Source organism: Aulostomus chinensis, chromosome 8 (assembly GCF_037954235.1).
Source record: "Aulostomus chinensis isolate RoL2024-O1b breed Wild chromosome 8, RoL_Achi_v1.0, whole genome shotgun sequence".
Classification (NCBI taxonomy): domain Eukaryota; kingdom Metazoa; phylum Chordata; class Actinopteri; order Syngnathiformes; family Aulostomidae; genus Aulostomus; species Aulostomus chinensis.
Window position 1 is genome coordinate 14,804,203 of NC_141327.1, and position 24,605 is coordinate 14,828,807.

General features: G+C 41.2%; 1 protein-coding gene across 9 annotated transcripts in view; it reads left to right on the top strand.

The window, feature by feature from the left end:
- The first annotated feature begins 818 nt into the window (after positions 1–818).
- Positions 819–24,605, top strand: part of myh10 (myosin, heavy chain 10, non-muscle) — a 58,167-nt gene continuing 34,380 nt past the window's right edge. For all 9 annotated transcript variants that reach the window (XM_086211147.1, XM_086211151.1, XM_086211149.1 and 6 more), the window contains exons 1-4: positions 819–949; positions 3,801–4,182; positions 11,135–11,291; positions 22,604–22,631. In XM_086211147.1, the coding sequence (XP_086067273.1) occupies positions 3,838–4,182; positions 11,135–11,291; positions 22,604–22,631 (530 nt within the window). In that variant the 5' untranslated portion in view covers positions 819–949; positions 3,801–3,837. The remainder of the gene's footprint in view (positions 950–3,800; positions 4,183–11,134; positions 11,292–22,603; positions 22,632–24,605) is intronic.

Here is a 24,605-nt window from a genome sequence, read left to right on the forward strand (position 1 = left end):
AGAGGATCTGGATGAACATTAAATCAGGGCTTTCACAAATGCAAATGTGATTGTTGTAGGGCCTAATTATTATTGATAAAGGTAGTAATTTGATTTTATTCATCTCTTTTTTAAGACTAATTTATATCAGTAATTTCACAATTGATGGCTTGTTATACCTTGCAATAATAGGATCTTGTTTTTCTTTGCACGGTTGAGGTATATCAATAAATGTAGTAAAAAAAATAACGTAAAAATCCAATCACTCACAACAAAGAGCTAATTTGATTGGACAGACTAACATAATGTTGTAATCATGAAACTGGGGTATTTCGTTGAAACTGTGCAAAAAACATTCATCAGCAAATCTGTTCTCTTTAATGTTCCTTTTTTGTGTCCACTTATGCATTTTTTGTGTTTTTAACATCCACTTGCATACAGTTTCTAATTTAAATTTTTGATCATTAGATTTTTTTGGACAGCATCTTGTCTTGATATTGCATGTTTACTTATTGGTATGTATTGTTGTTATTATCTATTGTTGTTATTGTTATTTCCTTATAGCATTGTAACAGTCATAGTCATTTATTTGGCCAAATGTGACCAAGAGAAACTGATATTTGTGAATACCTTCTCATTATATGTAAGTTAGGTTTGTCGCTGACGCAGCATCCACCGGTCTGCAGGTGTTGATAGCGTGGGCGGCAGTTGCCAAATAAAGTTTTAGGATGGAAACTATTTATGACCAATCACGTTTAAGCACTAGACTCTAAGAGCCAATCATGTTGCGTATTTTAGTTATGGGCGTTACCCAGCGCGTGGTGGTGCAACCTCCCTGGCCGGCAAGAGTTCGGTTGAGAGGGGGCCGGATGGTGGAGTACCACTGATGAGAGAGCGGGTAAAGAAGGGACTCTTTTAGCACGCATTGGAGGGATATTACATTCATCTACTGGACGCGGATAAACTCCAGGTAAGGGTTTTGTTATGTGGTGCGTTTGGTGTGTCCAGTAAAAAAGCCAGAGCAGTTTATTTGAATGAGGCTCGAGGTTAGCAATAGTAACAGACAGCTAGCGGATTATTGTGCCATGACTTTTCAATGATGGAGGACCATCAGCTTTGCTAATGTTAGCCGGCACCGCAGAGCCAGTAGGCTGTTTGAGCATATTTAAATCTGCTTTTAGGGAAAATATGCACAGATACGTATTTTAATTGTTGAATCCCTCAAAGCTTGAATTAGTGTGGTCATTGTCCGCCGGCTTTTATCCCCACCCAGGCGCCTTTTGAGCCACCCACACCCATGATGGGATTTTGCCCGAGGAGGCTGCTCACTTCATTCTCACATTGCCACTGAAAATGTTGCATGTTCATCCGTCTGATACTAAATTCTCCTTGAGTAGCGGCCACCAAAGAACCTCGGTTGGTTTACATGAGTGAATGAGCGCTGTCGTGTCCAAGCAGGCATCCTATCGAGCGGGTGGGATATGAGGCACAGCACGCCAACTTTGAGCTAACGCTAGCAGGCTCAGCTAGCTGATGCAGCTGTTTGGCCTGGCCATTGCTGGAGTACCAGGGAAGTTATATCACTAGATGCACTTTCCTGATAGCAGCATGCCACCGGAGATGCGGTTTTCCAGGTTTGTGTGTCTCCTTGAGGTTAAGTATCTTGCACAGAGGAGCAGGGTGATGCAGTGACCCCCAGCAGCAGCAGCAGCAGCAGCAGCCACACTGATCCCCCATCCCGTGACCTGACCCAGATTCGTGTCTAACAAGCGCCTGATTCAAGCATGGGACTTGATTGTAGGTTAAATATCTCTTAGCATTCATCAGCAAAGGTTGTCTTTGATTAATAAGAAGCTCGCTGAGGTTATGTCTTCCTTAAGGCAGATATATGGACTTGCCAACTTTGAGGGCATCAAGTGCCTACTTTTCCTGAATTATCCAGTTTTTCTTTCCCAATTTGTGTAAGCATATTAAAGATAAAGTGACAATTAACCTACTGACCAGCATAGGGGATGAAGTGAAGTATTATTTCCGCACAATTTTTCTGTTTGTTTTTTCATCAAATAATTAACTGTTAGATGTACCTATGAATTATCTTCCCTATTAATTATATTGTGAATCATATGGTCTGTAAATACAAAGAAACAACTGAAAGGCTGTAAATGAGTATATATTAATTAGGGATATGTGTGATATTGGAAGTTTATATAATCATGTTTTGTGCATACTTTAAAGAAAATTAAAAAAAAAACAACAATGTGAATTTGGAAATGGTTTTCTTAGTAACATTTGGAAAAGCACATAAATTATATTGTTTCCCTTCAGATGAGCAAAGACTATCAAGCGAAACTGCTTTTGGTCCAATACCCATTCATTAAATGAATGACTGGTGTCTGCAGATACCGATGATGTGCTGATATTATCATGTATCCTTAATCTTAAGAATTCTTAGCTTGAATTTAAATGATTAATTGCTTTATTGAAATAATTTCAGCTTTAAGTAGATGATTTGGAAGGCTATACCCAGGTTGTTTATCTGCTTTCATTAATGCATTGCTTTAAATTCACAAGCCAAATTTTGGACTATTCTTCATTATACAACAGTCACGGTTTCCTTAGGCTTTTGTGAAGGCTGGAATGGTGGAGTTGCTGTACATGTGGGCTGGTTATGTGCAAGGATGGAGGTGTAAGGCTCATAGTCTGTGGGCCAAATAAGTCCTTGTGGTAAAAATTGCAAAGGAAAGACAGGAAATAAACCAAACTGCAAGACAACAAAATAATAATCTTTTGGTGAATAAAAATACTTGATCTTTACAGTAACTTCACATGTGTTCGCTCTCTCATACTCATTCTTTCACAGGAGGTGGTCATTCAGAAGATATTTGCCAGTCAAGAGATGGTTGCATTTCTTTTTTTACGCTCACTCTCTATTTCTTTTTGATGTGATACATAGACTTACTGCACAAACATTTGGGTACACAGAAGCCTCCGTTGTTTTCAGAAGACCCACTTCGTTCTCGTAATGATTTCTTACACAAGGGTCCGCCATCACAAGTCCCTTGTGAGTGTCAGACGAGCAGCAAAAACAGTGGGCTGCTGTAATGAGTTAAGATACCTGTCACTCAATCATACGTGCCTGGAAATGTTGAGGTTATTAGAGCTGAGATGATTAATCTAGTAGTTTACTGTCAAAATCAATCAGCAGCTGTTTAAATTTATTGCTTTGCCTTCTTAGAAGCAAAAAAACGCAAGTGTTTGGCGAAACCGCTCCTCGTATGTAAGGATTTGCGCAAGTAAACTTTGATTATGTTACTGTATGGAATTGGCATATAAGAATCAACTATTGTGATGCAGTGATGTTAAATCTTTATTTTACCAGAGCTGGTCCAAATCTACCCTCCTGTTAGACGATTGGCCATGTAGAACGTCACTCCTCATACCCAGCGTTGTTGATTAATATATTTGGCCCTTCATGAGCCAATGAGAGAGTGTGCTGAGGGTCTATTTTGTTGTGTCATGGCAGGTTGCATTTAATGCTTTGAAACTAAAATATAGAAGATTCTTTGAATGTTGATTACTCCAAGTAAACTAACTAAAGGCTTGTGTCCCTGACATAATGATGCTTACGACTGTCATGACTTGAGACAGTTGAATGAACATATCAGCGGCGTCAGCGGGTGATAACCCTTCCCAACTTCAGCACAACTGTCTTGAGTCAGAATCTCAACTGTGCTCTCCAGAGTGAACAGCAAATGCATCATAAGAACATGTTGCTGCATTAACGCTTTTAGGTAAACACCACACATTCTCTTTCCCTACAGGTGGCCTAGTGTGTCCTGCTTCTGGTTCCCATTAGCAATGTCACAGAGGAGTGGGCAGGAGGACCCAGAGCGGTACCTCTTTGTGGACCGTGCTGTGGTCTACAACCCGGCCGCTCAGGCTGACTGGACCGCCAAGAAGCTGGTGTGGATCCCATCAGAACGCCATGGCTTTGAGGCTGCCAGTGTTCGGGAGGAGCGTGGAGATGAGGTGGTGGTGGAGCTGGCAGAAAACGGGAAGAAGGCCGTGGTCAACAAGGACGATATACAGAAGATGAACCCACCCAAGTTCAGCAAGGTGGAGGACATGGCCGAGCTCACCTGCCTGAATGAAGCTTCTGTGCTCCACAACCTCAAAGACCGCTACTACTCCGGCCTCATCTATGTGAGTATTCATCAGCTCAAAACAGTTGTGGGATCTGCAGTATAATGGTTTGTTTCCATAAGAGTTACTTGTGGGAGATTTCCTTGCTTCATCACAAAGGTTCTGCGCTTCTTTTTAAGATCCATCAACAAACAATGAGGCTTTACATAACGAACTGCACAGGACGATCAGGCAGCGGCGCTGTAAAGATGGCCCTCGCAGGGTCGCGTGCTTAGGTACATTCTTGCACTGAAGACTGCAGTATGCTTACAGGGGGTGAAAGAGCAGCAGACTTAGTAAGAAGTGAGCCCCCCCCCCCGCTCAGACATTGTTATCAGGAATGATGGTAGTGCCTCCACCCCTAACTGCCAAATCATGCATTTGGTACTTGATGATTTCACTTCAGCCACTTAGACCTCCCTGTTGTGTAGTCACGCTCCTACTCACTCATTCCCACTCTAACGTTACTCAGCAGTTATTAACTGTAAACCGATCTTTCTGTGTATCAACATTATTTAGAAACCTCTAAAGCTGGATGACATTTGGACACAGAGGTTGGACACAATATCAGTAAGGCTTTCCAATTCTGGAACGAACATTGGAATTGTAAATCTTTCGGTTATGTACTGCATGTGACTGTGGGATATATTAAACTCTTTTATTACGCAAATCAAAAATATCCAAGGCATAATGTCTACAAATCGTACCCTTCAAAGGACTCAGAATTAAGACGTTACCTTCAGGGAGTAAGCCATTATGTCCTATATTAGCTGCTGATTTCCCCCCGTGATTATGACCCACTTAATGACATGCATTCCTGGAATAGCCCAGACACGGAGCGAGTGGGCCACCTGAGACCCAGCGAGGAGGAGGCGGGCTGAGAGGTTCACGCTTGGAGACGCACTCTTGTTGCTCTGTTATGTACTCGCTCTGTAATGAGTACATTAATGGAATGGAATTGGATGTTAACCAGGTAGACATTTGATATAATGAGACAAAAATGAGTTTGAGCTGTTACGCTGCGGGCCAGTTTACGTTAAAGTTCAGAGGTTCTGTGTAAAGCAGAGCTTGCCCACTATTTTCTTACCACTCCGGCTTGGATTTAATGTTACTATTAACTGTTGTGATTTCTAATGGAGAATTTTTTTTCCCCATGAATGTATTAATGATCAATGTGTTCGTAATAACTGGGCCATTTACAGAAATTGCAATAGCTGATTTATTTTAAAGGTAACAGTAACAAAGTGAGATCGTGTCGAAGAGAAAACCAAAACAAGAAGTTGATTAAAAGTAATGTAATTAATTGCCAACATACGTTGGTCCCACACTGTAAAAAAAGTACACGTTACAGCTTAAAAACTGGCAACACTGTAAAAAGTGCTAGTTTCAATTGAAAAAGTAGCTTGTGGCATTTTTCAGCATAGATCACCTTCATTGTTGCACTAGTTTGCTAAGTGTAGAATATGGCGGCAGGTGAATAGTTGCATGGTGGAGCCCAAATAAACACTTGTTTCATGATGTCGACATATCGGAGTGCATTTTTTTTCTAAACAAAGATCACTTTTTAATCACACCATAAATCAGAATACAATGTCAGCAGCCTTGATAATCTATTTCCATTATGCTCTCTGGAGTAGAAAATGTTGTATAAATCGTGCTCTGAGTAATATATTGACAACAAACCCTTCTGCTAAAACCATCAGAAGATGGAAAAAGCCTGGAAATTCTGGTGTCTTAAGTGTGAGTGAAGTGGATGTTTCTCTCTGTGTGTCTGTCTGTCTCTCTCTCTCTCTCCCTCTCTCTGTGTCTGTCTGTCTGTCTGTCTGTCTGTCTCTCTCTCTCTCTCTCTCTCTCTCTCTCTCATTCTCTTTCTCTCTCTGTCTTTGCCACAGAGTCAGCACTTCAGGCTGGTGCATCTAAAACTTTTCTCCCCTCACTAACCTATTCAGTCCAAATGCAATTAGGGAATATTATCCCCAGCCTCCGGCCAGTTAAAGTGAACTATGATAAAAGGCTTACCAGAGTCTGATTTTTTTACTTGTGAGTGACATCGGAATTTCTTTGTTCATCATCGTTTATATGACAATGCCAATTTTAGAGAAATAAAGTCCAGTAAAGTGTGTCCAGGTGGTAGTGCAGCTACATTCTATCACATCAAAGTCGGTCCTGCAGAAATGAGAAGCAGTTATTTTCAGGTCCCGTCATCCCTCTTTGTTTTCTGTAACTCTCAAATATTGAAGCCATTTTGAAACAAGGCCCCTTGGAAGTTTGTATTCTGCAATGTTTTTTATCTTGCACTGATCCGGTTACAGCAATGCAGCCAGAAAAGAGAAACAATTGATTGAACAGACAATGCTGATTCAGGCTTCTTGACTGATTTTGAATTTCCAGCACTTCCAACACAAGTGGCTGTCAAGGTGGTTTGGACCTGGTGAAAAAGATGAAGTCAAGATGCACCGATTGCATTTTTCTGGGCCGATTCTGGTTTTTGATTATTTATTTATTTTTTTTGTCAGTGTGATTTGCTGATTCTGATTTTGTGTCTGAAAACTACGCTCGCCAAAATATAAAAGCATAAAAATCAACTTTTCTTCAATGCAAACTTCATTTTCATAATTTGAGAATATATTACCCTTAAAGTTTCCCCCAAACTGCAGGAGGTTAGTGGATCTTTTCTTACTTTAACAACCCGAAAAATTCATCAGGAAACAAATGAACTTCTCTCCTCCTGGAAAGATGAACAAATTGAATTCTTCTGAAAATGAGTATATCCAGCTGTGTGTGAATATCTTTTACTTATGCAGCAGCCAGTGGAGAACAGGAGAGGCTGCAGGCTAGTTCTTGGCTCTGAGCTCTGCCTACTAGCCTAAGCAGCTTTCCCTTTGTTAGCTTCCTCAAGCTGGGCAGGCTCAATGGATGATGGAGTTTTATGTGTCTGATAAGGTTTGCTGCTTGGTTTTGTCCTTGTATATTTTACAAATTGCGAGCTTTATATCCTCATTTCTCGAAGTCAAGAACTTCCACACTTGACCCCGAATTTCCACTGGTCACACTGCATTCCGGCTGCGATGCCGATCACGTTGGTCCTCCACACAGCTACAATCCCCAGCTGCTGGCCATCTTTGCTAACTTGCTCAGATTCTGCTGATTTGATCATTGTCTCATGAATTGTGTCTTTCTGTGACCTGCGTGTCGCGTTTATATTGAGTGCTTTGCCTGCACATGGTATTTTATTTTGAAAATTGCCCTTATATACCCTGTTGTATGTGAAGATTTCCTGTCTGGCTCGATCTGCTCAAATATAGACTCGCCGCTATTTCCGGCAAAGCAATGTGCTGGCAAGTCATCGGTTCGGTGGTCGTGGCCAGTCATGTAGAAACCGGCCAATTCCAGTCCCTGGCCGGGCAATCAGTGAATTCCAAATTTAGAATTTCTTTATATGCTCGATAAATAGACTTGAAACTAAATTATGTCAATGACTATCAATTCTTCTTTACCTTTGTTAAATACTAAAGCTGATCAAATTGGTTTCTACTCAGTGGTTCAGAAGAAAGGAGACTCAATATGACGATGCCGCTGTAATGTGTTATTGAGTGCAGGCCTCTATGCACATCTTTTGTTGCGCTGGTGATGTACATCCTGAAGAGGATGCATGGCAGACAGCTTCAGGCTCAGAGCTTTTTGTGGGTTCTAGTACACCGTTATCGACAGGCTGCATCTCTGTAGGCCTGCTGTCGCCACTGGAGCATGGATTCCTTTGAACACAAATAAAACACTCGATTTTCTTCTTTATTTTATAGATGACTCAGATTAAAATGTGTGTTGGCTGTAAACCCTCAATTCTGATATTGAGGACTTAGGAAACAAAAAGGGAAGGGAAATGTCTTTATTTGTGGTAGTGAGAGTGGGTGTTCTCTCTCTCTCCCTCCCTCTCTCTCTCTCCCTCCCTCCTTCCCTCCCTCTCTCTGGTTGCAGTGCACACTGGACACTGAGGCCAGACTCTCCTCTAAAGTGAACTTTGACCCTAAACATTTCTCGGGATCACCTGGAGGGAATTTCATTACTTCTGGAACAAACATCCACTCAGACTCAAGGTTGATCTGATAAAGGAATTAAATGCTCAGAAATGACTATCATTTCAACGACCCTGCAATTCAAGAATTTATATGAGGATCCTTGCAACAACAACAAAAAAAAAAACAACAATTTGAAATCCAAAAGGTCAGCTTCACTGTGACATCATTTGTTGTATAAATATAATTTCTAGTGTTAATGCCGTCATCTTTTTTTGTTACATTTACTCAGGTATCGTTCCCCCATCTCAGCTATCAAAACTGTCTGAATGTAGCGTAGCTCCCTCTCATAGGCAGGCAGACGCACAGTAACGAGAGGTTTGTCACTCCGGTCAAGGACTGTTGAGTGAAATATTCAGTCACAAGATTTAGAGAAAATAGAACTAAGAGTTGTTGACAATTAATATGTAGTGAAAAAGATGAAGACATTTCTTCACCTCTTATTGTGGAAAAACAATCTCTTCCTTTATAAATAACAAAATAAAGCTGAAAGTGGAAAGAGGATGTGCCATGGGAATTTAGAAATAAAGGTTCCTCCAAGAGGGGAAAATCGCAATATGTTTTCCACTTGAATTATGTTTCATGTTTGCTCATTGAGTCTATATATCAACACAGATTTATCCGTCCTTACACCCTGATGCAGCAGCAGAGGTGGTTGTCTCCCATTTCCTCTGTCACAGAAGCTGAGGCCCCTGTTGCTAAGCATTGATTGTCCCACAAACATTAATATGTACATGTCCAGAAGGGTGGGATCCCTTTCATCTGTGTGCGATTCTCCGCCGTTGACTGTTGTATTTCTGGAACCCGTTGACTTACCCAAGTCCATCTGTCATTTCAAAATAATGAGTATGATTACGCTCAAAGGTTTATCATTGATATAATCAATGAAAATACTGACCAAATCAACAATCATCCTGGTGTAGCTTGTATGCTAAGACAACTCAGGAATTGTGTTTGTTGTTGAGGCTTTGGCAAGAGTGCAGTTGAGTGAGAGACAGTGTTGTGCTTGTGAGTGTGATGGTGAGTATGAAGGTAGAAGTAACATTACCCTTGAATGCAGCGGGGAAGTGTGTGTGGATCAGTGTCCGTCGCCATGTTACTAGTTTAACTGCAATTGTCAGTAGGGTGCTGCTTCTTTATGTTGAGCTTGTTCCTAGTCTGTTATTGAGTAGAGCACAGTAGCCGCTACACAGGTAAACAACTGCATTTGAGAGGGAAACAAACATCAACATGTTGCCTGCTTGTATAGGTGGGCAACCTGTTGCCCTCAGGAGTCCAACTAATCCCCTAAATACTCCCTGGCTTCCACTCTCAAGGACTGCCAGCTGAGTCATTCCTCGCCCCACTGCCTGAGGCCCATGCTGGGTCAGTTGCAGTGATCTGTCTGTCTGGCATTGCGCCCATCATTGGGGTGGGGGGTGGGGGGTGGGGTGTCAGTGGAGGGGTTATTATCATGACGATGACTCCATATTACTTCCCGCACACTCAGCCAATGCCAGTAAAGGTGTGAGTGTTGGACAACGTAATCAGGGATCAAGAGTCATTTTAGTGCACGGATGGTAAATATTGATGATGAGTCCAAGTTGTAGCACAGAGCTGTTTCTCAAGCATAAGTGCACGTGGAGGAGGGGGTTGGTGGTGTTTGTGGCCATCTGGTGATCCCAGCCCACCACACACACGTACAACACCACCTGACCAGGAACAACCCTAAAACTCTTATCCAGTTTCTAAGCTCTAACTAGATGAATGTCAGTATAAACAGACATGTGATGCTAAGCATCCTGCTGTGTTCCTGTGAGACCAGTAAAAAAATGTTGTTTTCTTGTGGTTTGTCAAAACCAAACTGATGATTAACGGTGCTGTGTAAAAATGGCGATGTTTGAGTTGCGATAGAGGCAGAATTTTTTGGTGACTACATCCAGATGTTATAATTAACCTATGGGATCAGATAATTACCTGTGTTCGCTTCTGTGTTGATGTGTGACTTTACACTCCTGCCAGGAGAGTTGGGCACACTCACACATATTAACAGACTAATCCCTACTGGTCCGCCAGCGTGATTTGTCACCGTACATTGTTCCCGCTCAACAACTTTGTCTGTAGATCCTGGGCCCCCCTGGAGATCTCTGGCCTCCATAGTCAACATCATTAGAAGAATGTAGCTTTGAAACCCAAATGGGGACACAGATTAGAGAGGTGAAAATAGGAGAAAGGATGGGGAGAGGGAGAAAAAAGGATAAAGGGCTCAGAATCAACCGGTCAGCAACATATTCTTGAGGAAGGAGGAGATGAATGGATACTTTGATCCCAGTCATTGATACTTGTTTCAGAAGCCTTAATTGATCATTGTCTACTCTGTCCTTGTGCCCCCGTGAGTTAATAGAGAGTATCTGCAGTAGCAGACATGTCAGGGATTAACCCTGTCCCGGCCTGTCTGGCTGCATGATGTAGTTGGCCGACAAAATACTGTTTTGGATTAAATCTCCACCTAGTATATCTGATTTGGGTTATCACTCAAAGGATTTCTGAATTAATGTCCAAGGAATAAGCTGTAGAATAAGAACATTTGAGGAGGATCTGTGGGAATAGAGGGACACTGAGCAGGGTCTTCTTACTATTTCATATTCTGCACAACAGGCAAAGACAAAAACGAAGTATGAAACATTTACAACCAGGTGTACTACTCTGATAGCAAAAATGATCAAATAATATGAATCAAAATGCAGTAAATTGCAACGAGCAGTATTTCAACACATCTCGGAGTCCTCTTTCCTCAGCACAATTATTGCATATTAATACTGAAATTATGTGATGCATTGATTGATTTGATAATAGCGTCAATGTTGCTCATTGATCATGTCATGGTCAATTTCTTTTCCCCCATTTTTTTCTTTTAACAGACATACTCCGGTCTCTTCTGTGTGGTTATAAATCCCTACAAAAACCTGCCCATCTACTCAGAGAACATCGTAGAGATGTACAGGGGCAAGAAAAGGCACGAAATGCCCCCTCACATCTACGCCATCTCAGAATCTGCTTACAGATGCATGCTACAAGGTAAGTCTGAGTGCCTGCTGTTAATCTCATTCACCTCACTTTCAAGCCGCCACTGGCAAAGAAGGTACAGCACAGGAGCCCATAATACTGTTCCTGATTGATGTATTTATGGATTCATTTTAAGGCCTCTGTGTGTGTGTAGTTTTCAGATATTTTATGTCAGATCGTGGTATGGTCTTGCCGTTCCAGGAATATTTAAGTACACGCTGCTTGCCTTGTCCCTGTTCAAAGGGGACATCTGCTCACCTTGTTACCTGAAATAGACATTACGCCCGTTAGTGTGAGCGTTACATGTAAATGATGCATATGACGTATGTTATAGTTTAATAATGCATAGAGGGGAAATGCTGTAAAGAAAATGTGGAATAGTATTTGCCAACCAGCTCCCCACAAATTATTTAGTTGATATACTGGAGCTTTTGGTGGTGGTATCCCACAGTCCTCCTCCAAATCTTTCTTCAAATTAAGATGAAAGTATTTTGCCAGTTATGTAATGAAATAATGATGTATTGAGTGTTCCTACTTAGCCTGGAGTCCAAGTAAACATCATCATTTTTTAGGTGATTTTCTGCTCTGAGTGAAGTTTTGATTGTAAGAAACATGACACGTCAGAACATTCTAGTGTGGACAGATCTGCCCGGTTCTCCTGCTGAATGCTGCGAATGTTTTATGTCATTCCTCTTGTCCAGACTGCTTTCAGGAAATCAGTGATTTTTTTTTCCCACAGCAGTGTCTGCACATTTGTACCCTCACACCCAGGTCTGAGGTTCTGGTTCTGCAGGCCCAGATTTATGACCTCAGAGGAGGCGCTTGTCTTCTGCCACTGAGATCCAGGTTCTGCAGTAGAGTTACAGGTTGCAATTTAAACGAATAACCCAGTGGTCAACAAAATCAGTAAAACTAATTTTGTGATTATTCCAGTAACAACAAATATAATTGGGACGCCTACAGAACACTGTTGATGAGCATCATAAGACACACCGTCCAAATTTTATCCTACACAGTCCAGGTTTTGACTTCGTCTTGATTTTAGACCTGCACACAACCTCAGCAACCTTAACAGCTAAATTTTATATTTCCTGATTATCAAGCATTTCTCTCAGTTACACAAGTCACGCTAGACGAGTCTCATTTCTGCAGATCTCTAGTGAGTTTGGAATTTTTGTGACAAAAAGTAAATCTTTAACAGATTCACAGCTGCCACAGCTTTCTTTAGAAACAAACAAACACAAAAACGTTGACGCTGAATGGTGTCTTCAAAGGTCCTTGCCTAGTAGTTGGCAAGCTTCCCGGTAGTATGAGCAGTGACTGACTGGGATCAGTTCAGCGAGAACAGAGAGGTTGACCCCATTGTACTTGACAATAGGTCCATTGTGTGATTGAGAGGGCCGATTAGTGGGGGTGGTGACAGACTGGACAGTCCTGTCAGTCCTTTCACTTTCCCACAGAAGGAAGTGTCGCCAGTGTCAACAGGTAGCTGGATGGTAGCTTTGGAGAAAAAAAAACAACAAAAAACAAACGCAACATAATGCTGCAGTTATTTGCAATGTTGAGACATTTGTAACACCTTCGCTTTCTTAACATAAATGCTAAAGAAAATTTTGCTTAGTGTTTTTGTTTTGTGCTTTAGTCTAGAGTTTGTGTTGGGTTGTCGACTGAATGTGTTTATGTCTTTATATTACAAACACACACCATGTAAGAAGTAACGGTTCTTTCCACATATGGATAGTTACATACAGTTTGTGTATAGAGGGAATATATCCCAGGAAGACATTGAAGCATCCGTTGATCAGCCCTGATTGTGAGGCTAATTTAGTCTGGTCTAGACACCCAGACGTGTGGAATACCTTCATACACCTCAGAGATGGCTGCAAAGATCGCATAAGCTCACTTGTAGCCTGTTAGCTTGTTTAGCTAGCAGAGTTTCCACTGTCTACCCAAACGCTATGCCGAAATTAAATTTTTTTTCAATGTAAAAAAAACCCAAACAAACAAAAACAGAGGTTGTGCAGAGACTCAGAGATCATAGAGGTTCTCATAGGGATGAATGACCTACTGGTTGACTCATACGTACAGGTAGTTGTGAGGAGTGAAAGCCCTCAGCAGCCGATATGCACTCAAGTCATTCCAACCTGCAAGGTTCTTGTTGTTTCCTCCTCCCTGTTTCCTCACACCCTCTAAATAGACACATGACACATCAGTCTGGGTGTTTTGTTTAGTTTCTGAATACCTTTAATGTCATTGATTTTTTGAGGGGGATATATTTGCTGTAATTGGACGGTTTGATCTTATTGTGGCAGACAGGTACTGTAATAAGGGGAGAGAGGTAGCTGGGGGTTGTGACATGCAATGAAGGTTCCCGGCCAGAATGATGGATGTAGGTTAATATAGGTCCAGACCAACCAGCTACTGGGCCCAGGGCAGTGCTATACCAACCCATTTCCAGTGGTGGTCATATGAGAATTAACAGTGGTGGTTGAAAAAGAGGTTTGTAGGTTGGAGATTAGTGGTGGCCAGCTGCTGTTCAGCTGTGGCCCTGAGCATTTCAGCAGCCTGATTAATATTCGAGAATAACCAGCTGTATAGTTGGACTTGGGTGTTTTTCTGTTTCCTTCAAGTTGGCAGTTAGAGCATTGAAAATGTTAACCAGAGCACTGTGGCAAATATCACATTTTTCACACACATTTTTTCTGGTGTCAATCGTGCGAGCAGACAGTACACCCAGAAGAAGTCATTAATTAGAGCAAATGCAATTTTAAACTTTAATCTAACATTGGGATGTATCGTAATTATAACTCATCCAATAAAGGAAGGGTGTAACTGAACATACATTTGTCATGAAAGGCCCCGGCACAGACATCACAGCTCCGTGCGGGCAGTTGTTCCTCATTTCAAACCAAATCTCCATCTTAGTATATCTACAAAATGTTTCAAACATTTTACAGCATATAACTAAACCATGCTACGTTTATAAAATCGTATGTACTTCTCTGAAATGTTCAAAGTTGCTCCCTAATGAACACGGTCAAAGTGAAACACTGGCTTGGTACCCAGTCGCGTTGCCTCCACAACCCTTGGAACTGCACAAAATTATCACATCATATTAATAGCCGAAGGGTGTCTGAGCCTCGCAGGGATCTGTTAATTACTGTAGCGGTGCTGTGAAGCCAGTCACTGCTCAGTCACTGGCCAGTTTAATGAGGCGTTATCTAACAAAGACGGGGTGTGTAAGCAGACCAATGCAACTTATTGCACATCTGTCATTGATTAGTACTCCAGATTCACAGGTGCCCATGTGGCTCCGCTAATTAACTCTTTACTTTACACGGACTTCCTATTATTCCATCGGAAATGTTTCGTAAAGACATTGTGATGAATAAAACCATGTGTTAAAAGACTGGATTCCAAGAATTGAGATGAATCAACAGCACTGGAGGGGTCCCCTGGTGAGGTTGTTGAACAGGAGATCTTTGTGTCAGTGGAAATGGAGAAAGACCCTCTTTTAGAGTCTCTCCCTGGTGTTTAATCAGGGCATTAGGTCAAGTCCAATGAGATCCATCTTGGCTTAGTGAGAGGTTTCCCACTGCACAACTCTGCACCGCAGTTTCATTAACAATGAAAAACAGTCTTCATCCTGCAAGTCAACAGCATTACTGACATTGTTAGAAGATTAAATGAGCTGTTTAAAGAATGCAAAGTATGTTGCATGAAGTTCTCAGTGAACTGTCAAGAATGTGTGATGAGATCAACTTGAGCTTGTTTATAATGGAACAACACTGAGTAGAACACTAGGCTGGATCACTTACAGCAGACACTGTTGCACCTGGCACCAATCACGTCTGTGGCGAACACTCTGGGCTCTGATGGCCTTTAGAAGCGGTGCCCGATGCCTGGCCCTTCACCTCAATCCTCCTCCTGGATAACATAAACAGGAAATTTCTACTAATCTTTTGGAAAAAGGGAACTAACACCACATTTCAGAAAGATGCTCTTAGGAGCTGTGAGGAGTCAGATCTACAATCTTTGCAATCTGTGAAATTAGCCCCCCCCCCCCCTACCAACAACTGGAATAGATTTGGTTGTGGACCTCTCAGCCAGTAACTGAAGGAGCTGTCCTGTTTCCTCCTATAAATCCCAGTAGAGCAAGCAGTTTGGTCCCAAATGGCAGAGCTGCTGTTTTTTTAAACGATGATTTAAAATATTCCCAGTCATGAATGACAATTTTCAGCAGCTTCAAAGTTAATGTCACCATTTGTAATTTTATATTTGCACTTTTTAAACAGGCCAAGCCACGTTAAGCAGTTGTTGTTGCCCTTGAGCTCCTTGTTAATGATGGAAAAGAAATTTGCTTGTCACAAAATGAATCGTTTTATATCGGCTGGTCTGGGGTTATTATATTATTCACGTTTGCTGAATTTCATTTTCTGAAGGCTTTGAACATCAGATTGTGTTGGCGATATGTTTTGCCAGGTTTGACTTGTAGAATCTCTCACCTCAGGATCAGGGATACCCTGGTCACATTCACAGTTACACATTCACGTCCGCGATCTGATCTGCTGCCGCTGAGCAGCTCCACTGGAGCTGATGGAATGAAGCGCTTTGCTCAAGGGCACCACATTTGTCCTGTACTGCCTTCAACTGCAGGGTTTTGCACCACCATTCTGTCTGGAGTATATTGTGCAACACCAAGATACAGTAAGTTTTCCAGCTTTTTTGACTGAAAGCAGCTGCCTGCTGTGGCCAAAAACAACACAGTGAGAGTGAACCGGTGCGGTGAAGCTGCTGGCCAGACAGGTTAACACAGAGCTGAACCTCACTGCAAAGCTCCATGAAGCCGGTGGCAGCCACAGAGTTGGGTGATGATGACACTCTGCCATTTAATACGTTGGAAACCATACTGATTCTAGGCACTTTGAATATACCTGTAACCTTCAGTATGGCTTAATTTCACCGTTCCCTGTCAGACATTTTCCACCCCCCCCCCCCCCGCCTCTATTGAGCGACCACACTACCTGTCACAACTGATTTATTTTCTGTTTGGTTATTATTGAGCAGATATCCTGATTTCTTCAGTCACGCTGAAGAATAGTCATTCAGTTTACGTGTTTGAAATTAACAATACTGTTGACTTTCCCTCAAATACAGTTTCATTACATTCAGTCTTTCTCAGAAATGTTCCACACGTCTTGAAGGTCCCTGTTGCATTTGTTTCCATTTGGAAGTCCTTGGCTGATGCATCAGTGCCTGGTCATGCCCACACCAGAAGCCCCATTTTACCTCTAAAATAGATGGTTTCAAATGAATAACTTAACTTGAATTTTTCAATCCTATTGACATCTGTGTCAAGTAAATGTCCAATCCCTTTCGTCCAGTACTAAATGGTTTTCTAATATTTGGAAGATGTGGTAAGATAAGAGCAAGCACTGAAAACTTCGCTATGGTCCACTTTTCCTTTGCAAACTGCTCAACTAATACACGATCACAGCTCCTCTCTCTCTGATGGGACAATTGGCGAGAAAGGATACGACAGAAACCTGATACAAATATTAAAAAGCGCCAGCTCTTTAGATTTGAAACTCCTACTTTATAGTTCACTTCCATGCCAGTACTCTTACGCCATCCAAGTGTGTGCTCAGACCTAATAAACAACACATGCCATATTTGCCCACTAAGGAAAATAACATACGTGTGCTAGTCCATGCACGGTCCATGTACTTTTCCCCCTTTCCGCCGATTGCATGGTGGGATTTGCAGGATTACATGAAATTACACCTGTCAGCACTGCACGTCTGACCCTAGTTCAGTCTTATTATCTAGCATATGATATCACAGCACCACTCCATCCATCTTCAGTTTGACTCCTCTGGCTGCTTTTGTTGTAGATTAATTATTTCAATTCACGTTTCCAAGAAGAATGATCATACAATGAGTCGTGTAACGGAATTTGTTTGAACCAGAGTTAGTCGTAGCTTTAGCAGCAAGGAAAGTCGTGGATAGGAAATGAATTTTTACAGCTGAGTAGTCAAGTGCTCAATTACTCAAACAGCTTGGATTCTAATTTGCAGCTGATGACTTGTGTAAAGGCTTCTTAAAGTGTCAGTTTGGAACATCGACAGTGAGGTTGTGACTCACAGTCAGTGTAGGAACAGCTCTATTTCCTTCATCCAAGTAGACAGTATCTCATGGCTCATACTGAGGGGTTCTCTTCCTTACCTCATGCAGTTGAGCTGTTTACTCATTAGTGGAGGTTTCTGTCCTGCTGTGACACTTCTAATGCACGCTTACATCAGCATGCATGACAAGTTTCTTAGATGAGCATTTGATCTTTATTGCCACTTCTAAATAAAGGTGTTAGCTGTCATTGGTGGACACAGGCCCAGGCCCAGCGTGTCACTGCCTCACAATGAGCTCAGTGTTGAGAGCTGAGATCAGCTTCCCCCCACCCCCCTCCTCCCCCAACTTTTTCTCCCTTTTCCTTGACAGGGAGGGAGACAACACATGCAAAGCTATTGGTGTCTAAGACAAAACATCCTCAAATATTTCTGTCAACAATTTGTAACACTGCTGATGCAGAGCTGCTCCATCAACACCTGCGTATCCTTCAGCACTTCTATGATATTCTTTCAAACCATTAATCTCAAATTTTACATATTTTCACCAGTGATGAAAGATAATATCATCAACATCATTTTAACAGTGGATATTGGTGATTTTTTAAAATCAAATATCTGCATCCATCCATTGTCTGACAATTATATCGTTGTGTTGTCTTCGTTCGTCATCAATTTTTGTTTATGACAACAAAACAATGAGGCATGTATGTGTGTGCGTTTCCAAATGTTTTGGAAATGAAGACAATTTTTTTATCAGAAGTTACCAAAGGTAAACATTATAGGCGTATTTGATATCGGCTAAAAAGAATCCACTATTGTACAGTTGTACGGTTTCTATTATATTTCTATCATCTGTTAACATTTTAGTCAAGTATTCAAAATGATTCAGTTCTTCTCACTCAACTAATATTGTTCAGGTGGGAATTGAATAAATGTAGGAAAATCACCACAAAGTGTCGGGAATGTGTCAGGCCACTAGAACAGCTTCACTACGTCTTGGCGTGAATATTTAGAACTATAAAAGATGTTCCATCATTTTTGGATGGCAGATCATTTTCATACTTGTCAAACAATTCAGTATTTTGTAAGGAAGCCTCTGCATTCATTATTTTCTTACATTGATGTGTCTGTTTATTATATCCCAGCTGCTCCAGACATACAGTAATGTAGTCATGTGAAGCTGACAAGCGCTCCACCAATCATGCGCAACCCGCGAAACAGCCCTTATGACCCTCAAGTAATGTTACAGAAATAGCAGGGCCTCTCCCGTCTCTACCAAATCAGTGCATTACAGTCTGCAGATGTTGTTGACATGGTAGCCGTATCAGCAAGTTGATGAATGGAAATGGAAGCGTCTCACAATGACTGGATCATGTCTCCCAACGGTGTCTGCAGCGCTTCTGATAAGGGAGACACCAGCTTACTGTTTGTGTGCGATTCAGATAGGGTTGTGAATAAAGAGGTGTGTGCGTGTGCGTGTGTGTGCGCGCGTGCGTGCATGTGTGCGTGTGTGTGTTTTTGTGCTGTCAAGCGTGGAGCAGCAGTTGACATGATAGATTGAGAGTTCCTGAAGGATCAGGCTAGCTTTAGTGTACGTGTGTGAGGCCCGTCCCCCTTGTCATAGAATTTAACTGCGGGAAGTTGCTGGTGAAAGCCAGGAAACCCAGGTTGTCCCTGATGAGCCATCCAGCTGTGTCCTCAGTCAGATACCTCTCAACATCTTTACTGCAAAGGGAACAGAGTCAGCACTTCAGTCCAGGAAACCTTCACCTGTGTCGGTGTCATCCATCCTAGGATGAAATATGTACATAATGAGTTTAAATATCCTCAGCATGGTTTCGAGCAGTGCTTCTAAACCCTTTTTTAGCTTGTCACAAGAGATGCACAGATCAGTTTGCTTACCTCTGATGCGACAGCTAAATTTATAAACCTGATGAATTGTTGACATCTTCTTGAAGGTGACATGAATCCGTTGTACACCTGAATGTTTGAGAAGAACAAAAGACAGGTAGAGGAGCCTGTATTTCACGATCATGAACTCCAAATACAGAGAGCAGAATTTAAAACGATCTCAGCCTCTTAGCTTGTTGCTGGAAGTGCATAGAAATGGTTTTCTCATCTCTTCAGCTTTCAGGGAAATATCATTCCACTGCAGATAATTTATTAGTATGTGGGTGTGTTTGACCACTGCAGTAAGATTTAATAGCTCATCATTCTTACAAATTCTGGCTGAGGGTTTGGCAATATGGCCTAAATATAAACTATGATTTCTTTAACACTGCTTTGGATTTATGATTTTAATCTTTTCATTTTTGTTGTTATTTTTTGTATGCATTTATTACAACTGGAGACAGACACAGGAGGTGTCTTAAGTTGTACTGCTGCCTGAAGACAACTCTTAATGTGAATGGTAGTTAACTGGGCACCAGACTGAACCGGTTCTAAATGACTGAAGTCTTTGCCCTTGTTGAAGAATGAGCAGCTGACAATGGCTCATGTTTTCGCACTGACATGTTTATAGGTCGTGCGAATATTGATTTTCAATTTAGATATTGTCCTAATCCATAAATTCCATGAACCCTGCAGCTCTGCGTTGACTGCCTCCTCTGATTCAGGAATAGATCACTTATAAATTTGTTTCATTTGAAATCGTAAAACTCACCGGCTCCACGGCGCCGCGGTGGTTGACGCCCATAGCATGGGCAGGGGTCCCTGCAGCGCACAGTTTGACAGCAGAGTGCTACCAAGACTGTCCTGAGGCCAGCGGGAGAGAGGCATCACAGATGCAAACGGGGCAGTGGGGTGAAGAACAGTGGAACAGCCAGGCCTCAAGAGATAGATTTTAGGAAATATCTATGATTCATTTGATTATTCAGGCTGGAATTAGCATGTTGAGTTAAATGGACATAATTTAAGTCAGAGAAGAAAGGACCTCTCTGTGTTATTGATGGCTTGCTTCCCAACCTAATCTACCAAAGCACCAGCATGCCAATCACCAGTCACTTCTGAAATTATCTAACCTGCAGGCATTGTGATAAATCCAGTGTAATAATGGTGTATGCGCAGGCTCAGCTGAGAAATATTGTTGCATACAGAGATGAGATCATTTATCCTGCAGGATGAAATCTGCAAGTTTCAAGTAGCTGCATTTCGTTTTGTTGGAAATGTGTTGGTGTCCTCATGGCTACTGAGGAATTATTTAATTTGGAAGTCTTACTGTTAAGCCTCAGACTATTTGGTCAATTGAAAAACTTGCACAATAAAACTGTTCACGCAGTTTAATGAAAAATAATAATGAAAAACTGCAGGAGAAGCCATATCACTCTGCTGAAGTCTGTAAAAGTTCAGGAGCGCTCAGTGGCGTATCTGACCCTGCAAGCTGTCCCTGCCAAATTCCACACACCGACTTGCAGAGAAACACACAGCGTTTTTAACAGTAGCAGCCTGAGATGGGCAAACACTGCTGATTACAATAAAATAACAACCATTTCCCTTAGTTTAGCCAGTCTGATCCTTAGAAATATACTCGGATCGACAGATATAGATCCTAAGGGTCAGCTTGGGACATCTGGTTGGATGAAAAGTCAGGGCCAAGGTTTCAGCTCTGATGAGCAGCTGAAGTTATGTAGTGCAGAGAGGAGTGATGACTTTTATCTAATCTTGGACTTCTTGCAGCTCAGACAGCCATGTGACTCTGCAGGAGGCCCTGTCCTTGTGGGGGCCACTGGCGGGAAGAGGGAATATTTTTTTCCCATGACATCATCTCTGTTATGTTTCCCTGAAGAACCTTTATATTGATAACTCACCCCACTCAAGGTTCACAAGACAAACCAAACAGGAATACCTCAGAGGCTTACGCACATAAAATGTAAGGTTTTATTACCTCATGATCACAGTGAAAAATCGTCTTCAGTACATTAACATTTCCTGACAGCAAAAGAATCGAATCACTGTTTGTGCAAACGTGTTGCAACTGGGGACTTGTGCATTTGCTTTTGATTGCACACTGTGTTTTTGTAATGTGTTGGCAGTTTCTAGAGATCCTTCATTGCTCTGGTCAACATCCAGTAGATCCCAAACTGATGTTAAGCTTCATTTACATCACTGAAGTCTGGTTGCTGTTTCAGCCAGGAAACACATCGGCCAGGATGGGAGGATATTTGGATTTTCAGAGATTAGAAATGTTGCCCAACTCTGTGTAATGGAAGAAAAGAAAGCCAGATATTATACTCAATGAAAGATATTAACAGTAGTTGTTAGCAACAGGAGAAACATCAATAAACTGTGATATATTTGTGCTATTAAATTGGTGTCATAATACATTATTATTCAATTTGATGGCAGATAGTTCATGAAAGTCCTAAAAACCAGGAACACGAGATGAAAATAATTTTTTGCTGGATGAAAGAATGAATCCGTGAGATTTTTTTCCATTATTCAAGTCATTTTTAAATCAAAATATGAGGAAAAAAATGTCAGAGGTTCTATTCAATTTTAATGTTGGCTTGTTTCTCAATCTTCAAACGTGGTAAATTAGGCCTCAGGAAATTGCTGTCGACATTCTTTACTGCAGTGCCTCTCATGATAAACCCTCAAGTGTTTGTGAAGTGCTCATGTTGGGGGCAAAAACATTACATATGACTAAACCACGACGCAAAAATCATTCAGTTCCGGCTGATGTTATGGAATTTGTTTATACGTGATGCAGTATAACACAGAGTTTAACGAGGCTTCACGAAACCTGAAATAGTTTATAATCCAAGCATCAAATTCATGCTCAGCAACTTTCTATTTACCAGGGTGAAGCTGGCATTACAGTAGCTTTATCTCCTGTGCAGTACTTGGACTCACGGTGTCACTTCTTAAGGTGGCATTCCAGGAAATACATGTGGCCAAATGTCGTGAAGCCTGAAAGCACTGCCAGAAAAACACTGATTAAAGTAATCTCATATTTCAGATAAATTTAAAAAAAAGTGATGTTTAAAGTCGACGACAAGCTCAAATCCACACATTAGAAAGACTTTGACCTTTAAATGTGCAATCTGCTGATAAGACGTTTATTTTGGTCCAGTATTGCAGTGATGTTGTCAATCAAAACTTGACGAAGCCCAGTAGAGGCTTGGTCAAAGACAGACTGCTGAGGCTGACTTTTCCTCTGTCTCCCCCTTCCCTCTCTCCCCCTGTTGTTGTCTCCCACAGATCGAGAGGACCAGTCCATTCTCTGCACGTGAGTATACAGAGTATACAGTCCCGTTTCTTTGCTTTATCCAAACTGTTCTTATTTCAGTGCAAGACAATTCTAGGTACATAGACCCCCATCTATCTTATTTAGCCAAACTATTACCAAAGTTTGGTAACATAAAGGCGGGGTTCATTTCCTACCCTCACACACTACCTTTCCATTTAACACTCAGAAAATAACACCACATGTATTTGTGAGGCTAAAATGAAACAAAATGTCATTATTATGAGTTAACTAGTATTACCCAAGTTCAGGAGCAGTGTGGGAGGACTAGCTGTCGTTGTAAATCTCAGTGACACTGACCAGACCGTTGCTACTTATGAGAAATGTGGGACTGAGGATTGCCTGACATTTCTGTTACACAGCCGTCTGGCACCATTTTAGTAACAAGTATCTACAGATGAATGCAGCCAAAGAAAAGTGTAAAAAACAGGACAAAAACCACGCTGCAGCCCTGTACCTCATGCAGCAGCGTCAAGGTGTTTGGGCTATTTTGTCCTTCCACTCATGTGTGTGTGTATATATGTATATATGTATATATGTGTGTATATATATATATATATATATATATATATATATATATATATATATATATATATATATATATATATATATATATATATATATATATATATATATATATATATATATATATATATAAAGGATCCAATCCAAAATAACAATAAAAGGAAATGCAATTTCCAAAGACAGTTGAAGTTCAAAAAAGATCAAGTTCTAAGAAGAGACAACTAATCAAATAGATTCAAACCCCCCCTTTGTTACCTAATATAGAACATTGATTTAGCTCCCATGATTTCCGTGCTGCTTCTGCTCTGCTGCTAACACACAGAGTCACTTTCAGGCTGTTGCAAACTTTCCCCAAATACAAATGCTTCCACACATTACATTCTTCATGATGATGATGTTGCTAAAAGCAGCAGGATTATTCCTTTGCTAAGGTTTGTTAGTTGCATGTTGCATTTGAGAACAGTCTCAGTTAGAGGGCAGCAGTGCAGGTTAGTGTGTACCGGCATACGAGTTCATTCTTGACCTTGAGATTTGGATTAGTCATCAAATTAGTCAGTTGACTATTTGAGCTGACATTATTTTGCAAGTTCGGAATTTGAAAAAAATCAATATAGATCAAATCTAACTTTTTTTTTCATAACAGTAAACCATCTAAACCACTTTAGATGTAAGTTATCATCCATTTATATGAATAAACATTATGATGGTGGTTCACTGTGTAGTATTTATTGCATTATAAAGGGTTTTGGCAGTGATGTGTGTCTATATCAACATTTTGCTAGATGTAGAAGCCTCACCAGACATGATTTAGCCAGCACTTGCCTTTTTTTTGGCTTTTCCTTTGAAACAGTGGAGCTGAGGAATCGAACAGCCAGCATTTCAAGGCTAACAGCAGAGACATGTTTACCCCCGGGTTTATAGCACTCAAAAAGACTGCCAGCACTCACGCGCTGCTCTCACAGGCTTTACTTTGAGCCACATCACACTTGCTGACCTTGAGAGAAAAACAATATTTTGTGCATACTTGGTGTATGCAAATTTGCACTTACTGTAAAACCCCAGCTATGCTCTAAATCTAAACTGCTCCCCACAAATGTTTTTTTTCTTGGCTCCGAAAGACTTGAGAGAGCAGCAAAAAGCGGGCTTAACGTCCACATGACCACAACCACGATTTGTAGACAGGACTGACACTCACAAAATACACAGCGGAGAAAGACACATAATCAGATGAGCGTGAGTCTAGACGTTAAACGATATTTATCCTATTTGATATTAGTTGTTTAAAAGAGGGTAGCGTTACTGCAAATTTTTGTCTTCTCCGAGTGGAAAAAAAATGTAGCTTAACCCCCATATTTTTCCTCTCAATCCTACTACTTAGAAATGCTTTGTTGATACTTGCAGATTCACATTTGTGATTTAAGATAAAATGAA